Here is a 13250-nt window from a genome sequence, read left to right on the forward strand (position 1 = left end):
CTGACAGGGTGACACAGAATGGGGGGGCACTCACCTCTCTGAAGGGGTGACACAGAACAGGAGGGCCCTCACCTCTCTGAAGGGGGTCACAAAGCACAGGGGGTGCTCACCTCTCTGAATGCATCACGTAGCTCCTTTACACCAATCATATCTGCAGTTTCTGCCAGAAGCTTTGGTCCCATCAGCTCCACAAAATCTTCAAAATCCACATGGCCGCCCACTTGGGATCAAGGGGAAATTTATGTGTAAGACATTAATATACCCTTCCGCCTTAACCCAGCCAAGTACCCAGGGTAACAAGTCTACACATGGCTTCCACTGGAGACCAGCCTCTCATGGGAGTTTCAGGGTCTGCCTCTCCAGGAGGCACAGCAGAGGATGCAGTTCAGAGGGAGGAGAAGCATCACCATCTTTGCACCTTCTGGATTGGGCTGAAATGGTCCCAGCTCCTCTAAATTATAGCAGCCCTCCCAGGCTGCCTGTGGGCTGCAAGCAGCTGAGAACCCACACAGCACTGTGTGTTATGGATCTGCTCCCAGTATACACCCTATCTCAGGGCTTGTGAGAGGGCAAGCACATGGCAGGCTTATGCTGGTGTTTCTGAACCAAGGGAATTCTGCCTCAGCCAGCTGAATCTCCTGTATGGGCCCTATACCGCACTGGAGCAGGGGAGAAAATCTATTCCAGAAGCTCAACACCAGAACTGGGCAAGCTATTTGTAACAAACAGTGTATTCAACAAATCCATCCATTTTCCTGCTTTTGAGCTAGCTGCATTGGTGAGCAGTTTCTCAGATTCCTATCTGTTTGTCAAATCACCACTGTGACCTAATGGATCACATGGGACCAGTGCCAGTGTCATCTGCTGTTTGTTACGTTATTCTCACATGGTACTGTTTCTGTCCCTCTCTGAACGATTGACACTTTCTAGCCCGGGGAGTACAACAAATCATGTCTAGTGAATACTCCTGTTCACTCGTGACTATGGCACCACACAGCACTGCTGCAGACAAGTGGAAGGATAAAGAATTGACGATGGAAGGAAATACAGTACAGCCACACCCAATCACAGACATGTTTACCAACACACTTACCAATTATTCCACCTTTCAGGTGGAGAGAGAGTGGAGAGAGGGTAGCCCCTCAGCCCATCACTACCCACGCACCAGAGCTATCTCCTCAGTACACTCACCTGCCAGGATGGAAATCCCAGCACTCTGCTCCTACATATCAGCACCCTCACACCAAAGAATCTCCCTCCTCTTACCACTCAGTCTCTCTCCTCAGCACACACTGCCCAGCCTGACACCCTCTTAGACCAGGTTCAATACAACAACTTGCAGCAGCTGCATACCAAGGCCTTAAACTCCCATATCAAGGACAACACTGCAACAATACACACACAAAGGGCAGTCCTACATTGATGTGTCTGTCTCAACACATTTGTCTTGTACCTCACTATCTACAAACCCAGGTAGGTTGGAAGGCTGGAGACAAGCAAATTAACTGATGCCCAGAGAACCAGGCAAGCAGAGAGATGGACTAGCAGAGAGAATGGGTGACAGACAGCAGGCAGACAAGAGAACAAAGGAAGAGGAACTCAGGAACAGATGACAGCTAAAGCCCAAAGCACAGAGGCAGAGAATGGCAATGACAGGGGAACATGCTGGTGAGGGATATTACTCACAGTTCATGTTGATCTGCTGGGATAGCTCTATGAGCTCCATCTCAGTAGGCATGTAGCCCATGGTTCGCATGCAGTTCCCCAGGTCTCTGCAGTTGATAAACCCATCCTTGTCTTTATCAAACTCCTTGAAGGCTTCTCTTAACTCTGTCAGGATGAACCCAATAAGGACAGTGCTATCAGGGATAGTGTTAGACACAGTTCTCAGATCACCCCCACAAGGAGTCAGTAGCACTCTGGAATGCTAAGATCTCAGAGATGTTCTCCAGGAAGGTGCACATTCCCCCTGCAGATTCCTCGGAGAAAAGCTAGAACTGGAGGAACTCTGAGCTCCTCCCCACACCAGCACTGCTGCACCATTCCTTACAGCAGTCCCTGCTCAGACTGCAGAGTCTTTGAGCTGTCAGATAGTCAGCACTCCTGGATGGAGAAAGTGTGTGAGCTTCCGCAAAATCAGCACTCTGACACTATGCTTTACAGTCCCTCCTTCAGATGGAGTGTGTGTGAGCTGCTCCAAAGTCAGCACTCCTGCACCATTCTCTACAATGCCTTCTTCTGTGAGTGGCTAGAATGGGTGCAGCTGTGAGCGCTTCTACTTTGTTTTACCCGAGATTTCACCGACCCTGTGGCCAGTCTGGCCAGCAGTATGTTTTCACTGGGCAGAGAGAAAGGGAGACACGGATGAAGGGACAAAGTTTTACCTTCGATTTCTTCTGGTCGCAGTTCTCTGTCCTGCAATGAGAGAACATCTTCTGTTAAAACCAATTGCTTGATAGGGAAGTGGTGTCAGAACAGCACTTGTGAGGACAGACAGGCCTGGGAGCATCATGCACAAGCAAGAAAATGACAGAAGAAACAAGGAGGTGATGACATGTTTAATCCCATCTACCTGGCAAGGCTTTGGCATCACTCCCTTTCCTACAAGGAGGATGCCAGCAATCGCCTGCACTTCTCTCTGGAAGCCCCTCTCCATTTTGCCTGCTGTCCATGTGGCCAAATAGAAGTGTTGTTCCACACCTCGCATCTGGTGCAACACAGGCTTCTCAAAGAGATTCCACTCCAGATGTATCAGCTGGCACTGAGAGCCTTCACAATGTGTCTATATCATGCCCCTACAGTGATTCTGGGTATCAGAGTACGGCACAGCTATATTTTGGAGCTCCTCTGAAGCTCTTACCGTATTCCCTACAGCAACTCTGCTGGGAATGTCTGGGTCTGGAAACAGCGGTGAGCTGCCCCACAACCAGCAAGCCTATAGTGATTGCTGCTGGGAAGGAAAATAGCCATGAGCTCTCCAAATGCCATTCCTGAGAGCCACTCCTGCTGTCAGGGGCTAGAACTGTAAAAGCTGTGAGCTCACTCCAGATACAAACATTTCAAACCTGGACACGTAGGCAGAGAAACAAAATATACAGCAGCAAGGTCATCTACAAACAAAACAGGACAAGGATTCACCATGATCAGGAAACACTGCAACTTCAAACATCCAATTTGTGTTTCTTTTCAGAGGGAGGGGGATGCAAAAGAGTATAGGAAAACTCCAGAGGCTGCACCAAGAGGAAGAAAAGATGAGCATGAAAATGCACTGCTTTCTGGTTAGTAAAATCCCCTTCTCACTCCACTCATAGCTCCTAGGCAAATCCAAAATATCTGAGAATTTGGAAACAGAGACAACATTTCCTTTCTTCTCTGAGTCCTGGCTTCTCCCCTCATCTCCCAGGGGTCTGCAGCCTCATCACAGCTCTCTGGAGACTGTGCCCTTGATCAGTTCCATAAGGATGAGCTCTTGCTAATTAACCACAGGCTTCTGTGGTAACTCTAGGGGCAGATGCCCAAAGAACACAGCAAACTAGGACACATGCTGATTTACGTCTATGCAAAAAGGGGCTGTGCCAGAGAAGTGATCAGTTTGCCATTCATAACCTTCCCAGAGGCATCTCTGTGCTGCATGGAACAATCAGAGAGCTCTAACTCTGCAGTTTCATCCTTCACAGATCTGGTAAATTTCAAACATGTCATCCCATTTCTTCTGCTTTCATAGGCACTGATTTGTAAAAGAATTCATACATTTTAAGCCAGGCACAGGAAGCCTCCTTGCCTTCTTATCAGATATATCATAATTAATTACAGAGACACATGAATTACAGAGACAACACTTTGCACATCTACCCCAGGAATCATTCTTGAGCACCACCAGCCTGATCATGACTGTCCAAGATACAGAGGCATCATGATCACCTCTATTTTTCAGACTCACTGCATCTGTGGAAAGTCTAGCTGAGAACCCAAGTCTCCTGCCAGCTAGACTTGGGCTTTAATCACAAGATCAGGCTGTAGCATAGTAGATGTTTGAGACCCCATTATAGCCAGCATCATGAACACACCAGACTGTCCAAGAGGAAGTCTCAAGACTTTTTCAGCTTGGCTTCTATTTTTGCACACAGAGACATTTGCACATAGAAGGATGTGAGCACTTCTTTGTATGTGCAGATTATATCATTGGAGGGAGCCAATTACTGTGTGTGCGCAAAAAAAGAGGCCATTCTAGGTCCCTTGGAAAATCTAGCCCAAGCTGTAATTGGTGTCATGAGGAGATTTTCTGTTTTAAAGTCCCAGGAAGATCCCTTAAAATAATTAAATAGGAAAACATCTGCTTAAGAAGAAATCATCTGAATCAGTGTAAAGCTTTCTGAGGAGAACACATGGAAAAAGAGATACACATGTGCAGAGAGCTCAGGTCCTAACAGTGCACTAGTGGTGATCATCAACCAGTACATCATAAGAAACTTTCTTGCATTCATTTATTTCTGTCCTATGCACTCTAAACTCCTGCTGATCTAAAGAGCCAATGAGAACAGCTGTTTATAACATACATTCGCTCCATACAGGGCTGTTGTCAGAGATGTCTGTGATCCTGTCTCTGGAGCCTCTTAAGATATGAATTTCCAGTCGCTGAACATAGTGGATATAGACACCTGCAAGCTATTGGCATTCTAAATGAAATTTGGATCCACTTCTTTGTATAAACACGTGATTGTGTAGATGTTTGTGTGCCAGTATATATGAGTGTGCACTTGCTTGAGAATATTTCTACATGCTTTTTAATGAACTGGCTAAGGGAATATGAGGTTGCCTGCTAGTGGTTGGAGGCTGCAGGGGATAAAAACCTTACAATGAGCAATATTTAATGGTGATTTGCCTTCAGCTAAAGTGGACAGGGACTAGGTTTAGAACTAAAGGTCATGGATTCTATTCCAGCTAAGGAAAAGGGTGTCTTTGTGTGTGAATATATAGAACAGAGATTCATTATGGAGGGATATTTGACAACTATATTTTAACTGCCATGAATCTCAGAGGTTGAGGATGAGCTTAGTTTGACTGGAGAAGCATGTAATGTACTGGATGAGAGTATACAAGTGTGTACATCTAATCACCCATATGTGCATATGTTTGTGTTAATAATATGGTGTCTGTAGATGTGTTTAAGTACCTTTTAGTTTAGGTATTAAATGTTTGTGTGCAGGTATATGTGCTTTATGTTAGGTGAATGTACTGTATGTAAGCATGTGTCTATGTATATTTAACATGTCTGTGTGTATTTACTTAAATTTGAATGCAGATGTGTTTTTTGTGCATATTTTTAAGGTTGCAGGAATGGATGTGTATGTATGCATATGTACGTATGTACATATGGAAATATCAATATAGGTATGTGTGTTGTATATTAGTGTGTATGTAGGGAATGGTACTTGTTTGTGTGTTACTATTTGCAGGTGTGTGAACAGGTAAATATTTTGGGGTTTGCATGTATGTGTTCTCTTGTGCAGACATGAGAGTGTGCATGAACGTGTATAGGCGTCTGAGCTCGTGTGTCAGAGTGGATGTGAATGGGTATGCATCTCAGGGCATATTTGAGTGTGCTCACCTGTGTACTGCTGGGCCCAGTTTTCAAATGTGAGCACCTTGATGGGAGAACCAAATCCAGTGAAGCAAATATAGGCCCTGAAGCCAATTAGGCCCTGCGTGCTCATCTGAGCCTCTATGTGTGGGATGTGGATGTCTCACTGGAGTATCATATTTCAAATTTGGACCTCTCAGGTATATCTGAGTTAGTATGACTGTGAGTGTTTCAGTGCGCACTGATCTATCCATCTATATACATATTTCTACAATGCCTACTACCTCGGTGCCAAGATATCTCCACACATCTTTCAGTACACATGCCTGGGTATGTACATGAGTCTGTAAATCTGCATTTACAGGTGTGAGGCTGTACATTTGTGACCTGTGGCTGGGGGATCTCACAGTCCCATATACGTAGGCATGCATGTGACTGCACGTTTGTGGCAACATGGGCATTGTGTTTTATATATTTCTTTCCCAGCAGGGTGTAACTTACGTACAGGCTGCCTGTTTTCTGCGAAGCCCTTCCTCAGGAAGATGCATGCTGGCCCCAGCAGGTTGTGCATGACGGCGCAGTTCTGGGCCAGCACCATGAGTGGACCTTGGTGCTCGCAGGCTGACGGCCCCTCCTCACTCGTCTGGACAGCCTTATAGCATGTCTTCTCCTCATGACGGATCTTCCCAGTCAATCAGCAGCAAGTAAACAATACAATAGAGGAAGTTACCTCCCTATGTCTCTCAGTCCTTGATCTGATTTGATGTTTTAGTGGGCTTCCTGACAGAGTAATTAGCCCTAAATTTCCTTCATCTTTCCATGCTGGGTCCCTCCTACCAGTTTATTACGAGTTTGTATAGAAGCAGTAGGTAGAGGAGTTCACTTTCAATGGTTGATGAAAGTCCAGCCAACCAAGAAGATTTCACTTTGAAACGACATCAAAATCTCCCAAAGCTGCACACCTCCCTCCAGCTACAGACGAAAGGGTTAGGATAGAAAATGAACATCTCCTGTCCCTCCCATCTCCAGCCCCAGAGTGAATGATTTCATGTGTGGGCTGCAAGGGAATAGCACATCCAGACATAACAGTCTGTGTGTGTACAGAAGGAGATTATTTAGAGAGAAACTTCCATCAGGGCCTTCACTGAACAGCAGGCAGAGAACCTGAACAGAGAGACCGAGTTAGGCTTCAAGTCACATTCAGGCAACACAGTTCAACAGCTCTGTATTAACACCTGTACTACAGACATATCAATATTGTCAGAGGGCCATTTACAGTGTCAGCGGGCTGGGTTCCAGACAATTACAATCCTAATTAGTTGCAATAACTGACTGAGGCTATGAGAATGTATCAGTCTATTCTGGTAATTTACAGTCCCAAAGTCCCAGTCAATCCCAGTCCCATAAGCCTTGTCTGCACTGCATTTTCACAGACCAAGCTCAAGGAGTCCACACATCCCAGCCAGTTGGGGCTCCAGAATAGAATCCAAGGTTGGAACTCCAGGTTACACTGAGGAGCCACTGCTTTCCTTATATAGAAATGCTTTTCCCTGGCTGTGGCGGAAATGTCTCATCCTGCAATTCCCATGCAGCTATAAAAAACCAGCACTACCCACAGGACCCTTGGTTTTATACAATCATAGTTCTGCTTCAGGAAGGAGCTCCTACTTGTACAGATGGCATTCCTAGAGTTCATCAGGGAGATTTTGTCTGCAGCCATTGTCTTTCTATATTGATTCATCTCTTAAATCATGAATTTCTTCTTGTAAGGCTGAGAAGCAGGCCACATGTGCATCCCACTCACACTTGCTCACACTTTTTGTAGCTATTTGCTGCATCTACCATATGTTACTGCATCGCACACATGCTTTGTAGTTTACATTTTTAAACACAGTCTTGAGACAATCTGCTCATGTATAATGTCATATGACTATCCAGCAAAAGCACCAAAACCAATATAACACAAAAAGAAACTCACAAAAGAAAGGAAATAGCATAACAGGGTCCTAATTGCACTCACAGATAGGAAGGAAACCCTTCACCTGATTATACATGGCGGATGAGGAGCTTTTATCCTTACAAATATAACAGATTTACATCAATCCACACCTGGCACATCATGGGCACAGATAATTGTCATGACATTTGTGTGATAATGACATGAACATTTATCACTTTGGCACAACATAGTTTGCAAATAATCAGCTTTTTTTCCCAGAGCCTTTTTCAACATATGACAGATTGAAAATAAAAACATCAGGCCAAATCTGTCACAGGTGTAATTCCACTGAAGCCAAATGAAAGGTGAAAGGTTCTAAAACCTATTCCTAATCACTATCTAAGCCACCCAGTCTCTCAATCTTATTATGAAGTCAGTGGATTTCCACTAAGGATGAGATTAGCCTATTATTTTCCTATGTGGACAGAAATCACAAATCTGAGGAGGGAATTTCCAGAGACACAGAAGAGGCTGATCCATAAAACCCCAGGTAGTGCAGGGAAAGAGAATGGGACTTCTCTGTCTTAGTGTGACACCTGTGAGCATCCCCGCCACCCTCTGCCACTAGTGACCCAGGGTCATTTACAGGGCTCATCTAGAACTGCCCTACAGAGCATCCGTTGCTGCTGCCCCTCTCCCCCACATCCCAGTGTGGTGCTGGAAAGTCTCCCTTCCCTCATGTGTCCCACAAACACATCAAGCCAAAGCAGAGGAGACAGCTCCTCCCAGAGAGAGATACAAGGCAAAATGAGGCCAGCCACCTGTTAGTGGCAGAAGCAGCAACGCGCAGACCTGAGTACTGATGGAAGCAAGGTAACAGTAAGGTCGGCTCAAGCTCTTCTTCCTTCCTGTCCAGTAAAAAACCCATAGCTGTTCCTGGGATGATACAAGCACTTGGCCAGACTCCTCCAGAGAGGAGGCTGTAGAGCTGGCCATAGGTTTCAAACTCAGTACCTTGGAGAATGAAGCTTTCTATTTAGCATTGCAGAGGCAGAAGCAGGGCAGGCTTCCCCACATTCCCTTAGCAACGTGCCTCAGTCTTGATGCCAAGGGACACGCCTGAGTGCTGAGATTTATCTCATTTGCACCTAGGCATCTCTGCTGAGCCTGTCAATTAGCGCAGTGACAGTGGTGTTTACTGCTGTGGGGACACTGGCGCACAGTGCACTAAATAGGGGGCTACCAAAAAAAAGACAGGATGGGAATGAATTTTGGTCACTATCAATCAGATACAGATGTGGGCCAAGGAGGCAAAAGTGAAAAAGGTCCATACACCGGTTCCAAACCACAACCCCTGTGCCATCCTGTCCTTCTGAGAAATTATTCTGAACTTGCTGTCTTGCTGTTTGCCAGAGAGCTCATTCCCCGCTCTCTCAGGACAGCCCTCGCATTCAGCATTTCCAGGGAGACTCAGGGAAGTCTCAGTTTGTCTGTGTAAAGACCCTCTCTCGTATATACACAGCTTTACTTTTGTGCTGCCTCCACAATAAAAAGGGCTGGGAGTGCTGCAGTGAGAGAAGCTACTAGGGAGAGTGTTTGGGTGACAGAGGATTGTCTGTCACCGAGGCCCTGCTTGAACAGGTGCCCAAAAGACGCTCAAAGGAAGTGCAGGAGGCAGCATCTGTGTCATGCAAAAATTAATCCATCCTTCTTCTCCTGAGGAAGGTTTATCAAAGCAAGAGACCTCCAGGTTCCTACGCCTGTTCTCCTAGTCACATTCAAGTCCCTGTTGCCTCTCGACAGGCCGTGTTCAGAAGGAACAAATGGAGGACACAATCAAGAAGAGGGCCTTGCTTGGCACCATTCTAGCCAAGGTGGCTCCTCAGTCTCAGAACAGGACATGAAAACTCAATGGAGCTGTGTGGGATGGGGGAAATGTCCCTGACAAAGCCTAGCTCAGCCCATGTCCCACCTCTTCTTCTTCACTGAGTTTCCCCTCAGTTTGCCAATGTTAAAACCTGAGGATGACAGACGAAGCATTATACAGAGCAGCAGTCTGAAGTTATGTCATTTAAGGGTCTGATCATGCAAGGTATTCAGTGACTTTAGGATGCAGTGAGGTCAACAGCAGTCTAGGGGACTCAGCACCTCACAGTATTGGGCCTTGAGGCCTTAATCAAAGGGCTGGGCAAAGTGCAGCTTGCCCAGTTCTAGAATGCGGCCTGTGGGCATCCTCATCTTTTTAATCCCTCCATTCCTAGCCTTTGGAACTATGTGCAGAATGCATCACATAAAATGGCTCTTAGGAATAAAGGATTAAATACAGATAAAGGTAGGGCTATACAGGCTACAACAGTGGTTCCCAACCTTTTTGGCTCGATCGCCACAAATATAATTTTTACAATCCTAAAGGGCCACCGGTCTCCAGCAGCCCCTCCCTGCCCCCTCCAAGGAGTTCAGCGAGGAGGATTTCCCGTCCCCCTGGTTGCAGCAGGGAAACCGTGTGCTCCACCTGGGTCCCTAGGCAGCAGTTTCCTTCTGTGACCAGGGGGACAGGAGATCAGTGCTCCTCTAGGCAGCGCCTAGGGATCCAGGGAGAGTGCTTTGCTCTCTGCTGGAGCTAGGGGAGGTGAGCACTGATTTCCTGTCCCCCTGGCTGCAGCAGGGAAACTGTGTGCTCCACTCCGGTCCCTAGGCAGTGGCTCCTTTCTGCAGTATGCAGCCAGGGGGACGGGAGATCAGTGCTCCCCTCCCTCTGGCTCCAGCAGGGACCCCAGAGCATAGGAACCCAGGCGGAGCACTTTGCCATGCTCCCTGCTACAGCCAAGGGTAGAAGAGCTCTGATCTTCCGTCCCCTTGGCTGCAGCAAGGAACCTGCACCAGCAATGCACTCTGCCTGGGCACTTCGGCAGCGGCTCCCTTCTGCAGCGAGTAGGAGGGGAGCTGCGGGCCACTCTGAAAGACTCCGTGGGTCACTTTAGGCCCGCGGGCCACAGGCTGGGAACCACTGGGCTACAAGATCCAGAATGCAATGCTCCGTTTTGATCGAAGCCAGGGCATGTTGCATGCTTGGACCTGTATTCTCTGCAAACCACATCTCTGCACTGCATGAGAGAGGAGTGCAGGTACAGTCTGTTCTACTTTCTGTGCACTGGAGGCAGCCTGCAAATTGCCAGAATGGCCCGTTCAGATCTGCAAAGTTTAGGCACCTCCAGTTGGCGGAACCTCAAGTGCCTTTCCTGCTTCTTCCCCAGGTCACACTGACCAAGAGGGAGAGCTCAGCACTCTCTAGCTGCTTTGGAATGAATTGCCTCATTACAAACCCCATCAGTCAGCAGGGTCCTGCTACAGCAATGCTCTGTCATTACAAGGAAAGACTCCAAGTTTAACTTACACTTGTGCCTTGTTTGTGGTAGCTGAGCTTACAGCAGAGTGTGCTGCCCCACAGAAGGGACAAACCCAAGGCCAGAAAAAAAGTCACTGCTAGCGAGGCCTCCATACTGAGAGTGTCCTCGTGGCAGGGCCAGTTCACGGCTGGTGAGGCCTCCTCACCATGGCTTCCTCATGGTGGTGCCATTTCACTGCCAGTGAAGCCTTGTGTGGTGAGCTCCCTCCATGAGGTGCCACTGCCTATTAAGATCTTCCCCTCTTTAAGAAACAAGCAGTTTTTTTGTGGTGAATTATTATTTGGTTCAGCATCCGCAAGGGAATTTGTTGTTCCAGCTGGGTTAATGGGCACATCCTATCTCAACGCCTTCCTCATCCTGATACGCACAGTGACCGGGGGAGAACTATTCCCATTGCCAGTTCAGCCCGTAGTAGCAGCACAGCTCCTAAATCTTATTAATTCCTGAACCATTCTGAGATCTAAGCCCACAGCAGCCCACGGGTTAAATCCAAACAGACGCACATGGCATCACAGGTGGGCATGAATGTGTGTACACATAGGGCATGCTTACACGAGGGAAAGCATGAACACACACACCTGAGCAAACGTGGCCAAATGTGCTCATACATGGGCATGCCCACACATACCACAGAAAGCAGGCACGCACAGATACATAAACATGTGCAATGGATACATACAAATACATGCAAACATGGATACATACAAATGCACAGATATTCAGATTCACACACACGTGAGGACACCCAAGAATAAGTGCACACATACGGGCACAAATGCACACACAGGCATGCACACACATATTTATTCGTGTGGACACACACTCATGCATACACAATCACACATCCTCACTCACAAACTCACAGATGTTGCACACACATATGTGACTATGTACATACATACAGATGTACACACAAATGCACACAGACACTTAACACACACTCATTCATGTGCTCACTTGCATACAAATTTGTGTGCTCACACATTTTCACATGCATGTCTGCACACACACTGAGACACAAATATTCACACCTTCACCTGCACACACATTGATAGACAGATGTGTCTTACCTTGTACACATGCACACCCACACAATTGTGTGCACATACTCACACATGTGTATGTATAACCAAATACGTACACAAACACGTGCCCACATGCTTGTGCACATTCATGCGCACAAACATGCAAGTGGACAAATGCATGTATATGCACGCACACACACTTAAACACATGGATGGAAACATACCTGCTTGTAAGCATGCATATGTACACACATATTCACACACTAGCTCTGGCGTTCACCATCACAGGTTCTGAATAGTGCACTTGCATTTACAACTCTTATGGAAAGAACTTACGGAGGGATCTGAATCCTTTGCAGACAAGTCTCCATGTTCCTCCCACCTTCCCTTCCCATCTGCAACGTCACCCGTCCCAAGACGCAGGGCTTGAAACACGCACAACGCACTTCGATTCAGGGAACATACCTTTTTCGAGAGGTTTCTCAGTGGAGACTTCACACAGTTGCCCATAATATGATGAGTCTGCCTTTCCGATGGACTGGTTATAAAGGAACCGAGGCAATTGATTCCATTAAAGGTATTCCTTGGGAGCAAAGCAAGAAAGGCAGCACCAGTCAAATCCAAACAGCTGTTGGCTGCTGGGGTTTCCCTCTTCAGGGGGCTTTTTCTCTCTGCCTCTCTCTCTCTCTCTCTCTGTGTTTTTACTTTATGTTCACTTTCTTGAAATGATGAAGCAGGAAGGAGAGAGAGGGGAGAGAAACAGAAAGAGAGAAGGAAAGGAAGAGAGAGGGAGGAAAGAGGGAGGTGGATGTATAATCTACATCAGATTAATGCTCAAATCCCTCCCACCCCCCTCAATCTGCAGTGAAGATTGTTTCACTCATGGGAGAGGGTTGATTCAGGGGAAATTAAAGCAGAGAGGCACCATAAGAATTATTTCAGTGATGAATCCAGGGAATCTGGCCACTTTGGGTCCACATAGCCCCTGAACATCTCATTCTGCATCTCCTCCCCCGCCCCTTCCAACTACTCTGAGCTTTTCAATTACCAAAGAGCCAGGCTAGATGGAAGGCAATCCACTTAGAGGCTCTGAGCAGAGTCTGGAGCTCAGACCAGCACAGCAATGGACCATTTATCTGAATGGGACCTGCTCCTGCTCTACAAATAATAGACGACCTGGGGGCTGGCTCCTGTACTGCTCTTTTTCTGCTATGATCAAAGCAAGCAGCTGAAGGCAGCAGACCAGTGACTCCCAAACCCCTCCACCTCCAGAGAGCAAGTTTTCATTGTGAAGGAGA

At 46.9% G+C, this 13250-nt stretch overlaps 1 protein-coding gene across 2 annotated transcripts in view; it reads right to left on the reverse strand.

The window, feature by feature from the left end:
* Positions 1–13250, reverse strand: part of CABP1 (calcium binding protein 1) — a 32837-nt gene that overhangs the window by 3533 nt on the left and 16054 nt on the right. The window contains exons 2-5 of one of the 2 annotated variants that reach the window (XM_067550281.1): positions 6087–6263; positions 2385–2415; positions 1687–1830; positions 111–220 (exon numbers count right to left, since the gene is read on the reverse strand). In XM_067550281.1, the coding sequence (XP_067406382.1) occupies positions 111–220; positions 1687–1830; positions 2385–2415; positions 6087–6263 (462 nt within the window). The remainder of the gene's footprint in view (positions 1–110; positions 221–1686; positions 1831–2384; positions 2416–6086; positions 6264–13250) is intronic. The other variant, XM_067550282.1, reaches the window with a different exon arrangement.

This window comes from Emydura macquarii, unplaced genomic scaffold, assembly GCF_026122565.2.
Source record: "Emydura macquarii macquarii isolate MOO-44397 ecotype Brisbane River unplaced genomic scaffold, CSIRO-AGI_Emac_v2 contig_1254, whole genome shotgun sequence".
NCBI classification, from domain to species: Eukaryota; Metazoa; Chordata; order Testudines; family Chelidae; genus Emydura; species Emydura macquarii.